This window comes from Aplysia californica, unplaced genomic scaffold (assembly GCF_000002075.1).
Source record: "Aplysia californica isolate F4 #8 unplaced genomic scaffold, AplCal3.0 scaffold00731, whole genome shotgun sequence".
Taxonomy (NCBI): Eukaryota; Metazoa; Mollusca; class Gastropoda; order Aplysiida; family Aplysiidae; genus Aplysia; species Aplysia californica.
The window spans coordinates 47,935-71,428 of NW_004798001.1; the positions used below are offsets into that span (position 1 = coordinate 47,935).

Here is a 23,494-nt window from a genome sequence, read left to right on the forward strand (position 1 = left end):
CCCCCACCCTCCCAAAACCAAAAGATAAATAAACATAAATGAGATTGACCACACAATTTCGGTCAGTCAGCAAACCATGAAAAGCAAAAGACCAGTGCCCAAATGTTCCGTTACTGTCCGAGGAAAAAAAAGATAGCCCTGTATCATTATTGACATCTGCAATGTGTAGCCTTTTAATGTACCGGTAATATCCTGTAATTGTAACAATTGTTAAGTTGTATGGCGGTCGTTTCTGCGCCAACAAATCCGACCGCAACAGACAATGACAAAATGACAACGCCAATTTTTATTCATCTCACAGGGAGAAATTTGTCTTTTTTGTTAACAATGGCAGCAGACGTTACAAAGGTTATGTGCACCCACGAATATGCACAAGACAAGACATTAGTCAAAAAAATACATGTCTCACGTGCTGGAACAACCCGCTGCGTAAAACTCTCCTCTCTCTCTCTCTCTCTCTCTCTCTCTCTCTCTCTCTCTCTCTCTCTCTCTCTCTCTCTCTCTCTCTCTCTCTCTCTCTCTCTCTCTCTCTCTCTCTCTCTCTTATTTGTTGCAATGTGTGTTCAGTACCCTCACTGCAGTTGGAGCCGATGTCTGTCCCAGCGGTTTAATGCACCCCGCATAAAATAATTCTGCAAAATTGATCTTTTTTAACGTAATTTCTGAGTACATTGTATGTTCTTTTATCATTCTTTGTTAAAATTAATAGAATCGCATAATTTCACATGGGGGAGGGGACCTCAGTTTGCATAATTTCAGAAATTATTTGGGGTATAAAACCGCGGGGACAGTTATGTAATGAAAACACGACCTTGTCGCCACAGGAGCAGCGCCATGAGGTACAACTATGACAACGAACGAAAACGATTATTTATGATAACATTAAGTTGCATGCGATATTTTTCCCCGTTGCCAGTCGGGGAAAGCCTACTACTACTGGAAAATCACTTCTGAAAAATGTACGGTCTCCCATTATTTGAAAATATTTTATTTCAAATTAACTACGGTGCATATTTTTTGTTTCTGAGCTGAAATCGTTGGCTGAAGAAAAACTTGATTTGTTATTCTCCACATGTGCGGCGTGTGTGTGTGTGTGTGTGTGTGTGTGTGTATGTGTGTGTGTGTGTTTGTGTGTGAGTGTGAGCGTGTGGGTGTGTGTGTGTGTGTGTGTGTGTGTGTGTGTGTGTGTGTGTGTGTGTGTGTGTGTGTGTGTGTGTGTGTGTGTGTGAATGTGAATGAAAAAGAGAGAGAGGAAAAGACAGACAGTTGAGACAGAGAAAAAAAAAGATAGAAAGAGAGAGAGAGAAAGAGAGAGAGAGAGAGAGAAAGAGAGAGAGAGAGAGAGAGAGAGAGAGAGAGAGAGAGAGAGAGAGAGAGAAAGCGAATGGGTGAGTGAGTGAGAGAGAGGGGGGAGGGGGAGAGAGAGAGAGAGAGAGAGAGAGAGAGAGAGAGAGAGAGAGAGAGAGAGAGAGAAAGAGAGGGGGGCAGACAGACACCATCAAACATTTTGGGTGAGACCAATTTCTTCAGTTCATGCCTTCTCTTTTGGGGGACTGCTGGATATTTGAAACAGACAACTGAAAGTGAACTTTTCCTTCCTGATACATGTATGTACTGCTGATACATACTGCATTAAAGCACGTCACATTATCTTCTTCTTTTTCTTTTTTGTTCTTTGGTAAATGTTTTACGGCGCTCGAAACTGCATAAGATCATATGAGCGCGTAGGACACACTAAACTTTCACTTTCAGTTGGTAGGAAATTTTTAATTTTGCCCGGGTGGCTGCCGAAGCCTACTACATGACTACATGTACTACTACTATTACTGAGCTCTTTTATCGATTTTAGACCCCCAAGGATCTTTAACGTGCGCAGCTAGCACACGGGATCTCTGGGATTTTTCGCTCTTGTCTAGCATCTGCGTTTGTTGACATTTTTTTTGTCCAAAAGTTGCCATAAAAATGACAAAATTTGCCCCAAAAGTTGCCATTATCATTAATATTATAATTAATTTTCAAGCTTTCAACTCTCTGTGACGACGTATATAGCAATATGTTGATAAAGATAACTTCATCTAAAGCACCAGAATTTCTTGTACTCTGTTTTAAGCATCCAGAATATATTTTGCAGCCTCACAAAGTGTTTAGTTTTAGTACATGTACATGTGTAGAGGTTTTACGGCGATCGCAACTGCATAAGGTCATATGAGCACCAGAAGATTAAAGGTGTTATAAGAGAGTAACAAACAAAACAAAACAAACAAAAAAGGATGGGAGATAAGGACGATACATGCAGATGTTTCATAGGAAAGAAGAAGCAAATCACACCAGAGCACCCGCCAACCACCTACACACAGAGTGTAAAAACGTACAAAATAAAGGTTTCACGACAGAATGACATCAAAATTAGAACAGCAAATAAACAATCACAAAAATTAACAAATAAGGGCGTGTGTCAACCCATCCATAGACTGGCCGTTTTAACCCTAAACGCGTGTAATTCAAGAAAACGTACAGGGTTTAACATGTAGATCATGGAATCACACACAAGCTGTCCCCATAGGACTATGCGATTGTGCGGCCGTGTTGTTTTTTTCCGCGTAATTCTGCACATTTGCATAATTTTGGATTCCCCACGTTTTTTTCCTTTTTTTTTTATTTAACAAAACAATTAATTTTATAAATTAACGCCTTGCCATATGACTAAAGGAAAATAATCACCGTAATAAGTCTTATTTAAGTGATAAGTTGGTTATTTCCCTTGGTAGAAGCTCTTGGTTATGGTTTGGGATTTTGTTCCTTGAGCATGTTCAATTTTTCAGTCCATCAAAAGTTGTTCTCATGTCTGCTGATGCTTCATGTTTGACAGGTGTTCCTGGTTTTAGTAATGTGCCAGCATCAGAGGTCCAGATGTCCTTTTTTTTTTTTTACATTTTTCTTTCCCAGATCTAGATCAAGATCTACAGCTGAAAGTTACAGAGATAATACTTTTTTGTTGTTTTTTCCCCCCCCTTGCATTTCTGATGTAACAGGGATCGGATATAACAGGATATTTTCTCTACTTCCACCATCCGTTATACCAGGTTTCCACTGTAAGCATTTGTGGACTAATCTAGCTGTATTTATTCATGGGTAGTTGCTCTTGCCACAAGTACCCACGAACAGGGGTTTCGGCACCAAATTTTTCCTTGTCTACTTAAACCACATCAGAAGAGCTTGGTCTACAGCATCTACATCGGGTAGTCTCATCTTCTTTCGATTCAGAGCAAACTTTCCATTGGAGTATGCTGCCACTATCTTCTCTCTATCCTTGATAATGGTGCGAATCGACCCTTGTGGAAGTGGAATGTCGAACTGATGACAAATCTCTGCCATTTGAGCTTGTTTTTTGTCAACAGCCTGGATTATTTCGTATTTTTGTCAATTGAAAGGCATTTTCTCTTGCATTTGACATTGTTGGTGACATATTACGCATGCTTGTTGCTAGGTTTCGGGCTCGATCAAAGTCAAAGTCGGCAGCACACCGCAGCCCTCTCTCGCTTCATACGCTGCGTGTGCTTGCAGTGGCATGGCTTGCGTGGGCTTGCTCCATCACCGCTTTTCTCTCTCTCTCTCTCTCACTTTTTACATAGAGTATTGTTAACGAGCCTTTGTCCCTGCTATAACTGGTTGGGCTCCGATGAGGCCCTGTTATTGCCGATAACTTTTAATAGAGACAAAGAGTTGGAAAAAACGGGGATTTTAAAAATCCCTGTTTTTACCAGATCCCTGTTATTACCGGGCCTATGGTTTCCACTGTAGCATGTAATGTAGTCTACTTATGTTCTTCACATGAAAATTACAAATCAACGTAGTGTTAACAAGTGAGAAAGAGACGAAGTAAAGCGAAAGTGAAAATAAAGAGGTTTGGTTTCTATTTTTAAAGAATATTATTCCCAGTTTTTGTTGTAGTTGTTTTTAAATTATTTTTTCTTCCCGGCGGTGGTTTTTTGTTGCGATGAACACAGATGCTAGTCTTGTCCGAGAAGGCTTGGTGTAGATCTAGATCTTTCCTACCAGGAGAACAGGGGCGAGGCTGAAAGACAACAGTAAGGAGCCAAGATCGAGTCGCAGTAGAAAGGCTGCAGAAAGAATCAGTATCAGGAACTCAGAGGAGGGGGCAAAGGAGGTGAGGGGGTGGGGGTAGAAAGTGGAGACGAAAGCAGATGACAGAACATTTGTAGAGAGCAGGAAAGAATATGAAAGGAGACAATTTTAGAGAAGAAAATTTTTCCATCGTTACCCGGATTCGAACCCGGAACCTGTGAATGAGAGGCGAACACCTTAACCACTAAGCCACGAGAGACCCCACATTATCTTCAAGCACTCCTAATTACCAACTGACGCTAAAACTAAAACACTTGCCCCTACATAGATTCATGTTGTTACCTGTATTTAAAAAATGGGGTGGATCCCAGAACTGTGCTGCTTTAACTTATAAGTGCTGAAGATTAGAGGTGTTACAAGAGAGTACCAAACACAAAAAAGAAGGATGGGAGATAAAGACGATAAATGTTTGATAGTAGGAAAGAAGAAGCAAACCACACCAGAGCACCCACCAAACACCGACTTCCCTGCAGATCTGAGAACTTTTTAATTTTCAGTCGTTTTGTCTTGTACACCCACCATAAGAATAATGCACCTCATAATATGTTTTTTGTTTGTTTTTTTACTTACAGTGCATTATCTTGTCTGCTGATTGGCATTCATTCATTTCAGTTTTGTATGTTGACTCCTTTGGGTAATAGTGAACAGAAACGATATAACGTATTCTAACAGAACTTTTCCAGCAAAAAAAGTTAATGTTCTATGGGCCAGCATCCTAATCCTATTAAGTACCTAAGTCTGAGGAAAAAGGAAGCGCACGAACGTAACGTTTATATTTAGTAATACAGTGGAATCCTGTTATAACGAGAGGGAGGGGACCGGTGCGAAATGTCCGTTATAGCAGAATTCTCGTTGTAAGGGATCCAGTAATAAATTCAAGGGAAATAGTAAAGTTAAAGTAGGCCTAATCTATGAGTTTGGGGTTCCGTTTATTCCTTTTTGTATTTTCCCTGATGATGATTTTGTTCAACATTATCTGTAAGTCTTACTTGATCAAAAATCGAATCAGGTTTCTTTCTCTAGCACTAGCAATGTTGACAGTTCAACGTTGGCGCTCAGATAGAAGGGGCTCTGGCTCTGGGCTAACTGAAACTCGCCCGCTGTGTCGTCCCCCACCCCACCCCACCCCACTCTGTGGTGCGTTGCGCCTGCTTGCGCACGTCACACATTCACTCCATCTATCAAAGCATTGTGACCTCTCCATCTTGCACCAGAGAAGAGAGAAGCATGGTAGGCCTAGATAATCTAGACTAGACTGGCCTATCACGTGATACGTTCTGCTTGTCTGCGCTTGCCACATCCTCCCTACTCATTCGCTTCGACCTTCATTTTTGGTTCGCGTGGGCTCCCCCATTCTTTGTTTCGCTGAATCACCAACAAGTTTCTCAACTGGCGAGGTTTTATATTATGTTTAATTGTTCTGTGCGCTGTGCACAGCAGTAGCAATATTCTGTTACAACCGACTCGCATTACTGTCTGATTGCGCAATAGCAGTATTTTATTTACAAATATAAAGAAGGGGAAAAAACAGGGTTTTAGAATAGTGTCCTTATAACAGGCTTCTTGTTATTTCAGGACTCGTTATAAGTGGACTCCACTGTAATAGTAATTTTAGTTCAAGGAAAATACAGGAGATAACAAAAAAAAATAAACAGAACACAAAACTCATAGATTAGGCCTACTTTATTATTTTCCTTGAATTTATAACTGGATCCCTGATAACGAGAATCCTGCTAAAACAGATATTTCCCACCAGTCCCCTCCCCCTCATTATAAAAGGATTCCATTGTTTTTTGTTTTTTTTAAAAGGTCCCACCTAGTTTATATAAAAGGCTACAGAGATCTGTTTCTGTAAAGTGATCTCATACAGGCCAATTATCCAAAAGTCTATGTTACATGGTCTAAAGGATGAGAAGGGTGAAAGCTGACAATAATAATCAGTTTATGTGATGCTCTTTTATTTAATATTTTCCCAAAACAGCGACTCAAGTCACTCCCACTAGACAACAGCGCAGTCTGACATACAATACAAATAACACAAGTATACAACTAGATAATCCATACTTAATTAACAACACTGTATTCAGTCACCATAAAAATCTCAATGTCTGTGCTTTCGTTTCTTAGACTTTTTCTTTCTGTCATGTCCACTGTTTTCATCATCTGTTGAGTCATCACCTCTTCTTTTTCTGCTGCTCTTTTTACTGTTTTTCTCCTCCTCTGAATCATCTGAAGAACTGTATCTTTTCTTTTTTCTCTGTTTTACGTCCATTTCTTCAACCCCTTCAGAGTCACTGTCTGATGAAGAATCACTTCTGCGTTTTCGTCCTTTTTTCTTGTCTTCATCTTCTGAAGAGGCACTTTCAGACTCGCTTTCAGAATATTCAGTTCTTTTATGCTTCTTCTTCTTCTTCCTCTTCTTTTCTTTTTTGTGTTTCTTCCGCTTTTTTGAGCCATCCCTGAAGAGGATAAAAATATACAGCAATAAACCATAGAGTAGAGAGAAACTTTCAGAGGTTAACAGTAACAAATTAATTAAACTAGCATTTGCGTTCGTTGCGGTCATGACCCGTGAAACGCGGCTGTGATTTTGGCAGTTTTTAATTCCGCAAACCGCAGCTGCGACTGTTGCATTTTTTAAACCAAAAAAAAAGACACTGCCAGGGAATAAAAAATCTAGGAAAAAAAAGGGAATAAAAATTGATAATTTTAAGGTGTCCATGTAGCCTATAGTTATTTTCGTGTGAAAAATTTAAGCACATTACATACTCTTTATATTGCTGTTTTTCTCTTTTATTTTTTCCTCTTTCTTGTGTTTTAATTTTAATTTGTTGGTGTGTTAATTTTTTTTTTCTTGTTATTGTTCTGAGGTGTTGTTTTTCTATTTTTTGTGTTTATATATTGCGTAATGTCATTTAATTTGACCTTGTTCCCTTTTTTTAAAACAAATAAATGTATTGTTAAAGTGTGTCTCCATCAAATCTTTTTGGCTACAAATGATATTCTGGATGCTCAAAACAGAGCACAAGAAATTCTGGTGCATTAGATTAAGTTACCTCTATCAACATATTGCAGTAAATATATTGTCACAGAGAGTTGAAAGCTTGTAAATTAATGGAAACACTAATTTTTCGTGGCAACTTTTGGAAGGAACAAAAATAGAAGAGTAAAAATGCTGTGAAAATGAAGATGAATAAGGTCAGACAAAACATCTACATACAATGGCAGTTTCCTCAGCATGATTTTAAAAAATTATTTTTTTTTAAATTTGGAACAAACACAACAAGTATTTGTAACATTTTGGTCGCTGAGACCACAAAAAATACCTCTGCCTCTTGTACAGTGGAACTCGGATTCAACGGGGTCGCCGGGCCTGACCTAAATCCTCGTTGAATCCTAGTGTTCGTTATAGCAAACATGACGTTTTACGAAGATTTTTACAGGCACTGAGCACATAATGTGTAAAGAGAAGTAACAAGTAGTGCCTGAAATGCCTGCATATTATGAAGACCAATTCGTTCAAATGCACGCCTGTGTCATCTCGATTGTTTGTCAAAAAGTTGTGTTGCTGTGTAGAGCCTAGCACACGACAACTTTTGATTCCATAGACGAGCGCTCAATTCACTACGTAGATCTACGTCATCACTAGCTTATATAACAATGATCAGATGCTGATGGGAAAAAAAAAGACTGACGCGTTTGTATCTGCGACGTTCAACGCCCGGACCGCTGGTGCCCCCCCCCTCCCCGACACAGTCACACATGTGCAGGTCGCTCATCCAACCCCGAAACATGCCAGAGTAGACACGTGCGCGTGCCAGCAACGCATGTGTTGGTATGAATAAAGGCCACTGATTGGTCACTTTCAATCGGTTAAGTGAAAATAGTTCACGTGTAGGTGCAAGGGATGGTTTCTGGGAATAGATAACGCTCGTTCTGGGAGAAAAATGAGCGAAGCCACGTCTGTGGGTGCTGTTCCCCCTGGAAGCGACCTCGATTTAAGTGCTCTTTGAATCCGGGTTATTTTTATTGATTTTAAAGAAGAACAAAAAACGGGGAATCCATCTCCTCTCGTTGAATCTGAGTTCTCGTTGAATTCGAGTTCCACTGTACATAAAAGACAAAAAGTACACATACCAGGGAAACTCATTAACACAAACCTGCTTTTCTACAATTTCAATGATATATCAGCCTCATATCAAAGTTATAATAGACAGACTCTAACCAAGTTTGAACCACGAAAGTTTTAATCTTAGTCAAAATGCATGAGTACACCAGAAGTACGGAAAGTGCTTTCTGTTCATTACAATAGTTTAAAAACAAGAAAAATATAGGCCCAAACAAGCAAAAGATAGTCTGTATTTTTTTTTTTTTAGGTTAAGTAAGAGTTTTACTGCATTGGCAACACAATGAGGTCATATAAGTGCCGAAGATTAGAGGTGTTACAAGACAGTAAAAAACATAAAAAAGAAGGAGAGATAAAGAAGATAGCAGTTTGACAAGAAAGAAGGAGCAAACCACACCAGAGCACCTGCCAACCACCCACAGTCGGTATTTGAACAAGTCTTCTTACAAATAGGAAACACAAGTAAAGCAAGCATGACACCTGTGACCCTGTTGAAAACCTTCAGCAGGACGTTACATAAATTTTATAGACCTTGCTATGTGACCACCTATTAGCGGTAGTTGCTACCACTTCCATTTACAAACGATTTTGGGTAACCTTATATGAGCTACATGAAGCCTAAATAAATACTTCCAATTAAAAAGACTGCATGAAGCATAAATATCTCTCCCCCCCCCCCCCTCTCCGGGGGTTTACAGGGACAATATAAGCCTTAATACTGCCACTAAGCACAGAAAAATAAAAGATAGGAAGAAAAAATAAAAGCAAAGAAAAGAAAGAGAACCTACTCGTGGTGCACTCTGAACATGTCTCATAAAAACCTCAATTTTTTTCCCATTTTTTCCAACAATAAACACAAACCTAGAGGCTCTCATGGTCTAGAGGTAATGGTGTTCGCCTCTCCTTCAAAGCTCTCGGGTTGGAAGCCGAGTAGTGACCAAAAAATGTTCTCTAAAATTGTCTCCTTTCCTGCTCCCTAGCAATGTTCTGTCGTCTGCTTTCGTCTCCACTTTCTGCCCCCACCCCCTTTGCCCCCTCCTCTGGGCTCCTGACTTTTTCTGCAGCCTTTCTACTGCTACTCCTTGGTTCCTTCTTACTGCTGTCTTTCAGCCACACCTCTGATCTCCTGGTAGGAAAGATCTACACCTAGCCTTCTCGGACAAGGGAGAAAAATCTCGGAGGTCCCGTGTGCAAGTTGCGCATGTTAAAGATCCCTTGGTGGTCTAAAATCGATAAGAGTAGGCTTCAGCCGCAACCCGGGCAAAATTCAAAATTTCCTTCCAACTGAAAATGGTTAATAAGTCCCGCGCTCTCATATGACCTTATGCAGTTGCGAGCGCCATAAAACACTGACCCAAAAAAAATAAATAAACACAAACCTGGATTTTTTCCGCTTTGACTTTTTGCTTTTGTCCTTTTTGTCAGCTTCAGATTGATCTTTCTTTTTACCTGCCACAGAAAAAGCAGTACAAAAAAATCTATATTACACCAAGCACATGGGCAAAATATTTTAGTTTTAGTAAGAGTTTTACAGCATTTGCAACACAATAAGGTTATAATATAAGTGCCGAAGATTAGAGGTGTTCCAAGAGAGTAACAAACACAAAAAAGAAGGAACAGAGATCAGGACGATAGATGTTTAACAGGAAAGAAGGAGAAAACCAAACCAGAGCACGCGCCAACCACCCACTGGCAAAGTAGGAGTATGAGCATGATACTCTATCCAAAACGCCCAATAAACACTAACCTTTTGAAAAAAGCAGAATGTTTAGAAAGGTAGCGTCAACGCAGGGGGACAAAATGAAACTTTGCATAGTAGTTGTTATCATGGTCACTTTACCGTGTCTTTTTTAAAGTAATTTTTACACAAATTCTTTAGAAGGAATTTTTCTTTTCATAGGTGTTTTTACAACCCCATCAACACAACTTTGATCATTAAGAAGGCGGGCTTTGACCCTGCCTGTCAGGCCCAACCCAGGCTGAGAGGGATACGATATCCCAGCAGAAAGACTGAGATCATACTAGATATAAATTCTTTCCATTCAGAAATCAAACTCAGGTTTTCTGCATACGACGGCAAAGCGCTTAACCGCTATACCACAGATGCAGGTGGAATGTATCCATTATGAAGGTGAAAGACAAGATGTTCTTTAACAGAAATACATAACAAACTAATCTTTACAAAAAGATAAAATATAAACATTGTTATAGTTTGTAATTGACTTACAACTACAAGAGGCAGAGGTATTTTTGTGGACTCAGCGACCAAAATGTTACAAATACTTGTGTTTGCTCCAAATTAAAAAAAAACAAGTTTTTTAAAAATCATGCTGAGGAAACTGCCACGCCCAAGATTCTCCTGGGTAGAACTAGACGTGCAATAGCAGCCATGCTTGTGTTAGGTAGGTGAAGAGCTCTGCCACCCATCACTACCCTATGAGCAGACAGGAATATTTCTAAGAAACCTTCATAGCCGCGAGAAATTCCACATGATCCATGAAATATTGGAAGAAACATAAATAAGCTTCAGTATTGTTGAAATGGGAATTCTTTAAAATGTACAGGTAGCACTTCCAACTATAACACATATGAAAGTGCAATGTGATCCCAGTTAACCCTATCAGTAGGCCCTGGGGTCATTTTGTACCAGTACCCCCTTGGGGTTGTATTCTTCACATTTTAGAATACTTCTAGTATGAAGATCTCTTTAAAACTTTCAGTATTTCTTGACACACTGCTATGCAAAGCGTATGGATCGGATTAATGAGCAAATTTCCTCTTTGGAAAATGGTGGCACAGAGTTCCCCACGTCGTATGGATACAATAGTAAAACATGACTTACGGATAGGGTTGAGCACTTATGAACAAACTAACCCCCCCCCCCCCCCAAAAAAAAAAAAAAATTAACAGTAACAAGACCCAAGACACTGAAGTAAGAAAGAAAACCAAACACACGTACTGTACACATAAATGCAGGACATACAGCAAGAGAAAAAAAGAAAGTAGATGACAAAAACAACCCTGACTGAAAACTTAAGACAGGCCTACAGGAAAATTAGCTTTGACATTGCAAAATAATTTTACAAATGAAATTAAAACGTGGCAAAGACAGAAAAAGAGGAGAATTTGGTCAAAGGGCCTGATCATCTTTTAGTCAATGAACGAAGCCTCAGTATGTGGTACAATCTGCTAAAAATAACAGAATGCCTACATACCTTCATTTAGGTTCGTTAACGGGGACACAAACGGCTCATCGTCAGAGTCAGAACTTGTGCTGCTTACGTCAAGGACAACTTCTTTACTGGGATCTGCCTTTAGAAAGTTGCGACACTGATACGTCAGGTGGCCAGCTGCCGAAACAAAAAAAACAAAAATATATATATGCATGAATACTAGATTTACTAAACTTACAGTAATATGATTAATGTTAAAGTGTAAGGGCTATTAACAATAGAATAAGTTGTTTTGAAAGTGGGGCTCTTTGTCCTGTAACCGAAAACTGTACAGACAGGTTTATAGACCAACTCTCTCTCTTGCCCTTTTTAACTCCCAGTGGAGCACAGGCCATCAACAGCATTACTCCAACGAAGCCTGTCCTGAGCATCCTTTTCTATCTGTTTCCATGATGTCCCCACTTTTTCAATTGCAGCTTGTACCGTTCGTCTCCATGTCATCTTTGGTCTTCCCTTCTTTCGTTTTCCTTGTGGGTTCCACGTTAAAGCCTGCCTGGTGATGCTTGACGGGGGTCTCCTCAGGGTGTGTCCAATCCATTTCCATACCTGTATGTCTTCCTTTATTGGCCTTTGGCTTGTTCTCTCCCACAGTCGAGCATTAGTGACTCGATCGTACCACTTGATCCCCACTATCCTTCATAGGCATCCATTTACGAAGCTCTGCAGTTTCCTTGCTGCTGATGCTGTGAGCCTCCATGTCTCTGAACCATACAGTAGAACAGTCTTCCAGCTCATTGGAAAGGGTCCACTGTATGCCACTGCGTTGTCCCGATGTTGTCCGTCTCATTATCCAATCCACTGCTAATAAAAAGAGAAAAGGCGATAGCAGGCATCCCTGTCTCACTCCTGTATTAACTTCAAATGAGTCTGTCCGCTGCCCTCCAAGTAGCTGGGCCCAATTTTAATGAAAGGAATGATCGGTGTATTAACATCAACTGAAAGTCATTGGCCTGCGATATTTACACTTTACTGGAATGAAGCAATAAATCTTGAAAGATGCAAAAAATTAGAAGGTCTAGATCGATACTCTCAAAACAAAATGCGCCTCATGTTATCACTTCTGGCACTTCCGCTGTGGGGGATAGCTACGCATATTTGTTTCGTTTCTCAGGGGAACAATAACAAAGGCCAAAGAAGGACGGGACCTTTTTGTCAAATACGTTTTTCTAAATTCAGGAAACGAATAAAAAAATCGGGCTCCGTCAAGGGGACCTATCTGATCTTTTTGCAGGTACTTGCTAACTTTCAACTCTGCAGCTGTCGTAGTTTTAAGGGAAAAGTGACACATGTGTTTCCAAGTTGCCAAATATAGAATATACAAAGGAAAAGTCATTTAAGATTGGGTCACTTTCAATAAAACCTCAACCTTCCAGAGTAAAGTTAGTAATAAAACTGTCATTTCAGTCATAATCCATGAATCATTTCAGAGATTTTATTTTCATTACATGAATCTGATATAAGAGAACAATGTTTCTACCTTTTCTTTTTATCTAGTATTCATTCACAGTGGAACAGATGGACTTAGTGCATTAGAGTTGAAGTTGGAAGTTGAACACAAACATGAAAACTCATCTCATATGTGAAGGAAAATGTTCATTTACATGTTGTTGTTTTTTTTGGGGGGGGGGGGGGGGGGTTTAAGGGTTCTACGGCGCTCGCAACTGCTTAAGGTCATATGACACATTCAACATTTTCAGTTGGTAGAAAATTTGGAATTTCGCCAGGGTGGCGGCCAAAGCCTACTCTTCTCAGTTTAAGACTAAGACCACCAAGGGATCTTTAATGTGCGCAAGTTGCAAATGGGACTTCCAAGATTTTTCGCCCTCGTCCGAGAAGGCTAGGTGTAGATCTTTCCTACCAGAAGATCAGAGGTGTGGCTGAAAGACAACAGTAGGAAGGAGCCAAGGAGAGACAGTAGAACGGCTGCAGAAAGAGTCAGGAGCCCAAAGGAGGGGGCAAAGGAGGTGAGGGGGTGGGGGGCAGAAAGTGGAGACGAAAGCAGACGACAGAACATTGCTAGAGAGCAGGAAACGAGTGAAAGGAGACTATTTTAGAGAAGAAAATTTTTCCTTCGCTACGCGGATTCAAACCCGGGACCTTCGAATAAGAGGCGAACACCTTAACCTCTAGGCCATGAGAGCCCCCCATTTAAGTTTGGAATCCAAAGACAGGGGCCAAATAATCTGGACAACTTCAAAACTAACTCACCAAGCTCTGAATTGTTTGGTTCCTTTTCGAAACAAAGAGGACTTTTTTAGCATTTGAACATTTTGACATTGGGTCAAAAAACAATGTATTTTTGTATACAGACTTAATAATAATATAATTAAGAGACTATGCTTTATAAATTCTAAAGGAAAGCTATAAAAACTTAAAATTTTATAACGCACTCACCATAGCCACACTTTTTACAGGATGTCCGGAGATTATCGTTTGGCTTTCCAAACTTGGCAATGTAACCTGCACAAACAAAAAAAAATTTACCAATTGGAAAAATAATCAATTAAAACAATAATAAGTGTCCAGTATTACTGGCCTTATTGTATTTTTCAATACAACTAAAGTTCACTTTCAGAGATCATTACATCATATATATAATCAATTTGTAAGGCAGCGTGGTGACATCAGGTGCTTGTCAAAATAATCAAAGTGGAGGAAGTGGCATTTTCTGACGGTTTGTGAATTTTTATCGATTTTTTGTTTTTTGGCTTAACATCTTTCATGCCTATATAAGAACATAGATCTATTTCTGTGTGAATTTTACTGAAAAACGTTGATTAAAGGCACAAAAAATGTAAATTTTCAGTTTCCACAGACTGTCTACCTGAGGAAATTACTTTACTAATCTTTGGCGGCCATTTTCTTACTAATTTTACTTCTGAAACTAGGTGACCCCACGTCCATCAATCGCAAATATTTCGACTTCTATTCAATATGGAAGAATAATTTTTTCACCTACAGGAAGACATGACATGAAGCTGCAGCGAGCACCTAGCACACTTCTGTGATTGGCCCAAATATAGATGACATATTTCCGCTATCTAGTTTTGTCGTCTTCCGGGGTTTCCCCCAAGATTCTTGAGTTTCCCTCGCCAGTAACTGTTGACTAGATCTCGCCATGTTTTTTTTTTTTGGGGGGGGGGTTATAAATATATATCTTTTATAAACAACCTCAGCGATTCTCGTTCCATAAATATACCTTCTCCTCAAAGTTGTACACACACACACACAAGCGCATGCACACACACACAAGCCTGCACGCACACACAGCCCAAGCAGTCAGCGATGGAACCTAGATCTAGTGACGTAGCCCATCAAGCGGTAAGCGGCAAAGTGGGCCCGCCATGGTGATAACTAGTCAACTGGCAACGGGAGACGATAAAAATAGAGATGGCTGAAATACGTCATCTATTTGGGCCAATCACAGAGGTGTGCTGGTAAGATTGTACTTTACCGGGCCACCGGTAACCGTCGGTCGGAACCACTTTCACTATGGCGCCCCTGGTGCCGAGGGGTCCACTATACTTTCTTTCAGAGCTCCCTTACTCACTCTACTACTCACTTTCCTACATCCTCACACTTCAACTTCTAAATCTAGGATATAGATCTATTCTAGATCCATACATAAACTGATCACTTACCTTGAAAGTTCTCCATGTTTTACTTGGACCTAGATCTAGATTCTAGCTGGGAATCATGTTAAAATGTTGGAGGAAACGTTGTGTGAACTGCGTGTTGTTTTATTCAATGATCTCAGGCCTTCTCACTTCTCAGAGTCAGAGGCGGTCCTTTCTTCCTCTTTTCAAGTCTTTTCTTTCGCTAGGTTGATTACTTCGTACTTCGAATCTAAGTCCTGTTTATTGTTTTTTAATGTACGCTAGAGTTATACAAAACATGTCTCACTGAATTAACTAAACGACATACGAAATCTGTCGTCTGTAGCTGAAAAAAATACTTTATTAGTTTTATCAGTTATTGTTTTTTATTGTCTCTGGTTGGTACTCTTATTAACATTGAAACATTTCTGAAATATTGTGAGGAAAAAACTACCCAGAGACAGAGATTCCCACAAAATATTCTATAAGCCTACACCAGATCTAAAGCCTAGGCTAGTACGTGTTCTGCAAATAGATTCTAGCAGTATAAAATTGACTGCCGGTAGATCTACTTCACGAGAGTGAAACTATCCGTTATCGATAGGCTCAGCAGTCAGCAGCGCCAGTCGTCAAAACAAGGAGCAGGACAGGCACTGACCCTGCAATTCCCCCATAACCGTGAAGTCCATCAAATTTATTATTTTTATGTCAAAGGTTTAGTGTCTTGAGTCTATATCTCAAGGCCTACATCTACTAGATTCTCTAATCTACATTTGAAAAAATGAGCAGCATCTATATTCAGGAGCCGTCTTCAAAGGGAAAGGTAAGCTAAACTGCTAAACTTCACCGTCACCTCCCTCTGCTTTTATTATTATTAGAAATAATTAGATCTAGAATCTAGATATAGATATAGATCTTGATCTAGTCTAGATCTAGATCTAGTCTAGATCTAGATCTAGTCTAGATCTATTTAATGTAGTAACTTCTGGCCTAGCCCCATGAAGGATGAGTGAGAAAAATTATCATAAAACCATAAGAGAATACTAGACTACTGTTTTGTTAGTATAAGTAGGCTACATAACTCATGTTTATCTTGGCTGGTGGCAAAAATTTGTGCTGTATTGATAATTGATGGGAATCCCCACTGTTTTAACAATTTTGTTGTGTTGCATTCATTTTTACTACCATCAGAATTATTCATGAAGCAGTTAATGTTTGATAATTTGATCCTTTAAAACATTTTTTTACAAGGTATTGCTGGTCACAACAGTGGGAGATATTGACATTGAACTGTGGTCAAAAGAGGCGCCCAAAGCATGTCGGAACTTTGTTCAACTGTGCATGGAAGGTTACTACGATGATACAATATTTCACAGAGTTGTGAAAGATTTTATTGTTCAAGGAGGAGACCCTACTGGAACTGGGACAGGTGGAGAGTCCATTTATGGAGGTCCTTTCAAGGTTTGCCCCTTAAATTCACTTTTCTTTTTATCTTTTATATACTTTTACAATCAAACCTGCTCTAAAGATCTGCACCTAGCCTTCTCGGACAAGGGCGAAAAATCTCGGAGGTCCCGTGTGCAAGTTGGGGGCGTTAAAGATCCCTTGGTGGTCCAAAATCTATCAGAGTAGGCTTCGGCGGCCACCATGGCAAAATTCAAAATTTCCTACCTACTGAAAATGTTTGGTGTGTCCCATGCGCTCATTTAACCTTAGCAATTGAGAACGCCATAAAACACTTACCAGAAGAAGAAAAAAGAGCTGCTCAAATTCACCTAGACATTCACCAGTACAAATGACCACTCCCTGTTCCTTCCCTTGCATATTTTTTACATTATAACGACAGTGTGTAATAAGACGGCCACCTATTTAATATGGTCACTTTTCTCCCTGACAATGACTGGACGTCTTTTATACAGTTTCAACTGCACTTTTATTGATAAATTGTAACTGAGGGTTCCTTCAAATGTTTAATTTTATCTCATATCTTATAATACTTATATGTGAAGGGCAAAACTTTCATATTTTGGGTGAAATACATATATAATACACATATTTTTTCAAATTATAAAGATCTACTTGGATAGTCAAACTTGCTCTAATGACCTCCTGTCAAAGACAATGACTAGTGCAAAAGACCACTTCCACTTCCCCACTTATGTTTTTCTATATATGACACTGTATATACATAAGAGATCCAAATATCTAAGATGACAACTTTTCTCTTCAACCGTAAGTGGTCATCTTAGACAGGTTTAACTGTTGCATAGATATCTGGCACAGGGACACAAATGAAAAAGGGGTCTCCAAAAATGTACCTGATTTTACATGCTTTGGCCTCTCGTAATTCATTATGTAAATTTGGAGCTTTAAGCAAATTATATAAAAAAGGGACTAAACTAGTGCGTCACACATTTTGTATTGATCCTCAGGATGAGTTTCATTCCAGGTTACGTTTTGTACGCAGAGGTCTGGTTGCCATGGCAAATGCAGGGCCTCATGACAATGGCAGTCAGTTTTTTTTCACCTTGGGAGAAGCGCTTGAACTGCAAAACAAGCACACTATATTTGGAAAAGTCACAGGGCCCACTCTATTCAATATGCTCAAACTCCAAGAGGTGGAAACAGATGGAGATGAAAGACCTCTTTACCCCCATAACATTTTGAAAACTGAGGTATTGACTATATTGTCGCTGTTGCAAGCAAGATTTTTTTTTTATTCTCGATTTTTACACCCTTCCAAAGCTGTATCTTAATGCTATGGCCAAGGCTTACAACCTTCATGCTTTTCATGATTCCTGATAAGAACAATGCAATTAAAACTAATTTTTTTGCCTCTGATGTAAAAAGTTCCCAAACGGACTAAAGGGGATTGCTTGCAACACCAATGATATAATGCGTTTCATTTTCTTGGAATATACAAAATAAGAATGTTATAATCATTTAAACTAGTTTCATTATGATCTGCATTTTTGTACATTTTGCTATTACAAAAAACTTTTTGTCTCAACCTATTGTTTATATCTCAATTTTCTTCACACTTTCATTGCATATCTTTTTTTCTGGTATCATTCAGGTTTTGAGGTTTTTATTCTTTAATTTTATTTTTAAAATAAATTGCAGTTGTACAGCTACATTCATACTTCTCAAAATGCTAGAACTCCCTGAAACTGAGAATGTCAGTCACCTATTGTACCGTCTTTTTTCCTTGTAGATTCATAGTAATAGTTACTGTTATCTCCTGTTTATTCACAGATTTTGTCCAACCCATTCGAAGATATAGTGCCAAGAGTTATAAAGAAACCAAAGAAAGAAAAAGAGGAGGACAAAAGGGTCAAAAGCAAATCAAAAGCCACTAAGTAAGTTAACACCGTGAGTGACTCTTTCTCCTGCCTTTTATTTCCCCATTTTTTAAAGATATGTGAGTGTGTCAGCTGCAATATTGGCTCAAACACAAAATTTGTTGGAGGCTTGTTAACTTTGTGGTGTGGAATTTACCTTTCATGCAAATGTATCTGATGAAGAAGTCTGATTCATGCAGGCCTGGTAGGTTTTTCTCACATCTGATTTCAGGATATGTCGGATCAATCACTTTGTCTAATCAGATAAAGAAATTAACTTGCAGGTTATTTGTACTCATTGCATACACATTCCTTGATAGAGCTATGTCACAGAAGTGTGCAAGCATCGCTCATTATTCTTGTTCATGTGTTTTGTGTTCTCTTTCACTCCAGGAACTTCAGCTTGTTGTCCTTTGGAGAAGAGGCAGAGGAAGATGAAGAACAAACTTTCAAAGCTTCCAAGGTATAATATATCACATTATAAAATTTCTCTCTGTGCGGTGTACCTATGATATGTATTTCTTTATGCCTTATGATTGTATGGGATAAATCATGGCATGAAAAGATTTTAATTCATTTTGGTTTGTTTCAAATGCTTTGTTGCTATGAGCATGTTTTATGTGAAGTAAATTATATCACCTTAGAAATGATAAATTGAAAACTTAAGTCTCCCTTGATAAAAGAGCCAAAGATACACTGTGTGAATGTGTGGTGCTATGTAATCTGTCATATTTCTACATTGTTGAGCATAAGGAAAAACTGAATTTGAATTCTTTTATGAGTAAAATCTACTATTGTTCCAGTTACAAGTAGGTTATCTACTGCTGAATTGGGAAGACTTGAAAAGCCAAGTCAGTGTAGAATATAGTGGCTTTTTTTCTCCTCCACCATGTTCACTGTAATGTTGGGTAATATCTCATACAAATTTGAAAATAATTATTTTTCTAGAAATCATGAAAAAAGTGTTGCTCTTGTATGGACTTTCCTCAGAAATTCAGCGGGAAGAGCAAGAGCAGCCATGATTTAATAGATGACCCAAACCTGTCATCGGTTCCTGTCCTCGATCCTGCAGAATCAGACAAAGGAGGAACAAAAAGGAAGATGCAGGTAATGCTGCCTCTTTATTAACTCATGCACCCCACTTTTGAAAGCAGATTTGGGTCTTGTTTTTAAGGGTTAACTTGGTAAATACAGTGGAGTCTGCTTAAACCAAACAGGATTTAAAGAAAACAGCAGTAAACTGAAAGAAAACTAAATCCCCGATTTTTAAACTTTTTTTTCTATTTGAGGAACCTCTCTAAACCAACGGAAGAAAATCCGACAGTCTGGCAGATTTTGGTTTAAGGGGATTCTGCTGTATTTTATATCGGAAGGCCAAACTGAATATTAGTGGGCGCATTGCTGTTGCGTTCTTTCCTCAAATTTCTCTTCTAATTGAGTTGGAGTAAGAACATTTTTGATGCCAACTGTAATAAAAGTAAAAGATGCTTTAACTCATTCTCTGTCCATTTTTATACCAGCTTTCACCGGTTTTCTCTGTGCATCCAATCGTGAATGATAGGTGTGTATGTTTGAGAAGGATTTTCACAAGTAAAATGAAATACGTATAGTCATACAAATTTTGAAAGGTAGTAAAACGTAGCTTTGAAATGTGTTTAAAAAATATTTGATTAGGTAAAGGATGTAATTGATACTTGTCAGAGAACACGTCCATCACAGGGGAGCTAATAAAAAGACAGACTAAAATTCCTACTTTGAATATAAGTTAGAGGATATTCAATTGATTTATGTTATATATATGCATGTTTATTCGCTCTTGTTATTCGTGTGTTCTCAGGTACCTGTGTTATTCGTGTGTTCACAGGTACCTATATCAAACGTGATTTGAATAACATAGGTACCTTAGAACACACGAATAACAAGGGACAAGTGCGAATGAACATACATATAACATAAATCAATTGAATATCCTCTTTAAATAATTAATTTGATGTTTCAAAAAAACATTCCCATAAAATGAATGTTATATTTAATTTCCTGCATGTTCATGCAAAAATGTATGAAATTGTGCAATTCTAGCAGATTTAATTGCTAATTTTGTAACATCACTGTGTTACCGGTACCAAAAGTTGTAATAAATCAGAATTTGCCTGAGTTGCATTGCACGTCCAAGTCTAGATTTAGATTTAGACCTAGATCTAGATATCTATGTCATTATCCTCTTAATTTTCATGTCTCTTGGCTTTCTTTCCCTTTCATTTTCCAGCATATCCACTAAATCCATTGTCTTCAACTATCCTCTTTGCTGTCACTGTAGATTTAGATCTACGAATTATGTCTTTCTTATCACGCCTCTCACTCTCCATTCAATCATCACCCGAATCAGAATCTAAAGCTAAGGATTCAATGACATTATCATCTCTGTCCTCAAGTTTACTTAAAGAAAAATTCCCTGGTCTGTTTTACAAGCTATAGGCCTATATGCCTCTGGGGTAATTTGGTACCAGGCCCAGAAACATAGCTAGAACTACAAATTTGTGTGGTCATCTTTCATGTTTTGGTTTCAAAAACACACTACTGAAAATACTCCAACAATTTCAACTTTCCACCCACTTATGTAGTTATTATAGACGCTGTATTTCGTTGGAGGAAGTTTTTACTTTTGAGATTTGTTTATATCAAAACTTAAAATAATGGATCGAGCATTTACGAACCAAACAAAGTTTGAGTATAGCCTGTGCAGATGTATCGGTAATGAGCGCAAATGGTGCGGTCGTGCTGCCGATATATCGGTAATGGGCAGAGAATGAGGTAAGAGAGGTGATTCGGACTGTTCAAAATGATCACAGTAGTCGGTGGGTCGAGTCTATATTAAGTGGAGTGCACAGTACTAGTAGTTGGAAGAGAACTAGAAGTAGTGGTAAAAGTAGTAGAAGTAGTAAGTAGAAGTAGTATAAATTTGTAGTAATAGTAGTTGTAGTTGTAGAAGTTGTAGTAATTGACACATTATGCTTTGGCTCCAGGACCTTGGAGTCATATGTTGCAAATGACAGAGCTGTTATGTGAACAGAGCCCATTTCACAGAGTAAATGACTCATGATAATCACACTTTGCTAGTTTTCTCACTCTATAAATCACTTAATTTTATTGATGTGGACACCATTTATTGAGTCAATGTTTTGTTGTTGCTGTTGTTTTTTTTAGCACCCTTCCAGAAAATAGAATTAAGTTATTTTGAAAACGGAACCCTTGGTCCCCTATCAGGTCTTCAGGCTAAGATGTATAAGTTTCTGAGGTTTTCAAGGCCTTTTACAAAAGTGCAGTATAATACTATCCTGATCTACTGTTTAAAAAAAATGTTATTTTTCAGGGTGAAGAAGTATCTGAGATAAGTAGTGAAGAAATCAGAAAGAAACTAAAAAAAGAGAATGTTCCTGAAGTCCCCTCCACTGTAATAGAAGAGGAGCTTACACCTGAAGAAATTAAAAAGAACAGAAGGTAAACTGTATGGAAGGCATCATGGTGAAATCAGGCGCTCATTAAAATAATAAAATCCGAGGAATCGGCATCTTTCGGCCAATTTGGAATTTTTTTCTCAAATTTTTGTTTTTTGGCTCAACACCTTGTCATGTCCATTCAAAAACAGTTTTATGTGTGGATTTTATGGAAAATATTGATTAAAGGCACACCAAAAAAATGTAGATTTGCAGTTTCCAAGGATTCTTAAGCTATGGAAGTCACCAAACTTTGGCGGCCATTTCCTCACAAATTTCACATCTGAAATCTGGCGACCACACCTCCTTCAATTGCAAATATCTTGACTTCTCTTCAAGATAAATGGATATTTTTTTTACATCGAATGCAAGGCAAATGAACAACCCTTAAGATAATACCAATAACTCCATATGCCCAAAAATTGACGAGCGCCTGATTCCACTGCGTTGTGACACAAATCATTATTTTTTTTCAACTATTTACTGCTTTTGTTCTTGTTATTTCTTTTCATTACATTGAGAAGAAAGCTTTTCATGCTTTTTCCTCATTTCATCCTGCGAAAATTGGATTCAACCATGTGCATAAGGGGTTGGGATTATACCTACTATTGACTAGCGGCCCAGTTTTTTGTTCCGCTTCTCCTTAATGAAGTTCAAATAAGCTCTGGATACCCAGACCTTATAGAGACTGAAAGCTTTGTCTTTTCACTGAATTGGTCACTGTTGAAGTGAGCATAAATGAATTGTAATATTTGTACTTTACATTTTATTTGTTCTGTTTATTGTATGAGTTAATTTGAAATAATAGTTGTGAACTTTGAAAATAAAGCAGCAATTTTGTTTAAAGCATTTGTCATCAACTTAAGCTTACTTTTGATTTCAAAAATATTTTTCAATACCAGAGGGGAAAAACATTGATGCATTGCTAGCATGCTTTAAATATGGCTTTTCTGATTTTGGATTCCTCTTTTTAATATTATGTATTTCAGAAACCATACTCCAGATTATTCCCGTGGGCTGGTTTACATTGTGTTATAGTTTGATGGATTTGATTGCAGGAGAAGGAGTTTCATTTAACTTTTGTAGAGTTCTGGTTGTTTTATTTCTCACACTGATATTTTTCTTTTGTATATATGAATATTTTAAGTGACGAAATCAGACGTGAACAAAAGAAGCTCAAGAAAGAATTGAAAGCTGCAAAGAAGAAAGCAGAAAATGAAAAGAATACCAGTCCACCAGCTCAAGCAGAAGAGAGCGATGAAAGTCCTGTGAAAAAGGAAGAGAAAGGTATGATTGTTCTCATTGCCTTGTTTCTTATTCGGGGTCCATTCTTTATGTTTGCCTGTGCCTGACTCTAACTAGGTACCAGAAGCGAAAATTTTTTTGAACAATATTGACGTTTAAACCTCAGGGGTTCAAATCTACTCTATGAAATAAGAACATTAAAAAAGAATTATCAAAATCCATCAATAAACAATCGAGATATGGTATTTCAAAGTTTTATTTTTAAACGAAACCTTTTCAACTGCGACTTTCACCAATGTTTGAGGTGTTCTAA

The 23,494-nt window shown here is 38.3% G+C and overlaps 2 protein-coding genes across 3 annotated transcripts in view; one reads left to right on the top strand and one right to left on the bottom strand.

Moving 5' to 3' along the window:
- Positions 1-5,811: 5,811 nt before the first annotated feature.
- LOC101863057 (protein SREK1IP1) lies at positions 5,812-15,246 on the bottom strand (the record flags this gene model as incomplete). Its single annotated transcript, XM_005108892.3, is given in 5 exon segments — positions 5,812-6,605; positions 9,652-9,721; positions 11,488-11,622; positions 13,900-13,965; positions 15,147-15,246. Coding segments are annotated over 5 exon segments (645 nt in total). The 3' UTR covers positions 5,812-6,247.
- Positions 15,247-15,415: 169 nt separating this feature from the next.
- LOC101863298 (spliceosome-associated protein CWC27 homolog) overlaps positions 15,416-23,494 on the top strand; it is a 13,697-nt gene continuing 5,618 nt past the window's right edge. Inside the window, exons 1-8 of one of the 2 annotated variants that reach the window (XM_005108893.3) lie at positions 15,416-15,924; positions 16,353-16,562; positions 17,534-17,776; positions 18,357-18,460; positions 18,836-18,905; positions 19,433-19,549; positions 21,813-21,940; positions 23,084-23,223. In XM_005108893.3, the coding sequence (XP_005108950.1) occupies positions 15,883-15,924; positions 16,353-16,562; positions 17,534-17,776; positions 18,357-18,460; positions 18,836-18,905; positions 19,433-19,549; positions 21,813-21,940; positions 23,084-23,223 (1,054 nt within the window). In that variant the 5' untranslated portion in view covers positions 15,416-15,882. Of the gene's footprint in view, positions 15,925-15,986; positions 16,111-16,352; positions 16,563-17,533; positions 17,777-18,356; positions 18,461-18,835; positions 18,906-19,432; positions 19,550-21,812; positions 21,941-23,083; positions 23,224-23,494 lie in introns of those variants that run through there. The other variant, XM_035972529.1, reaches the window with a different exon arrangement.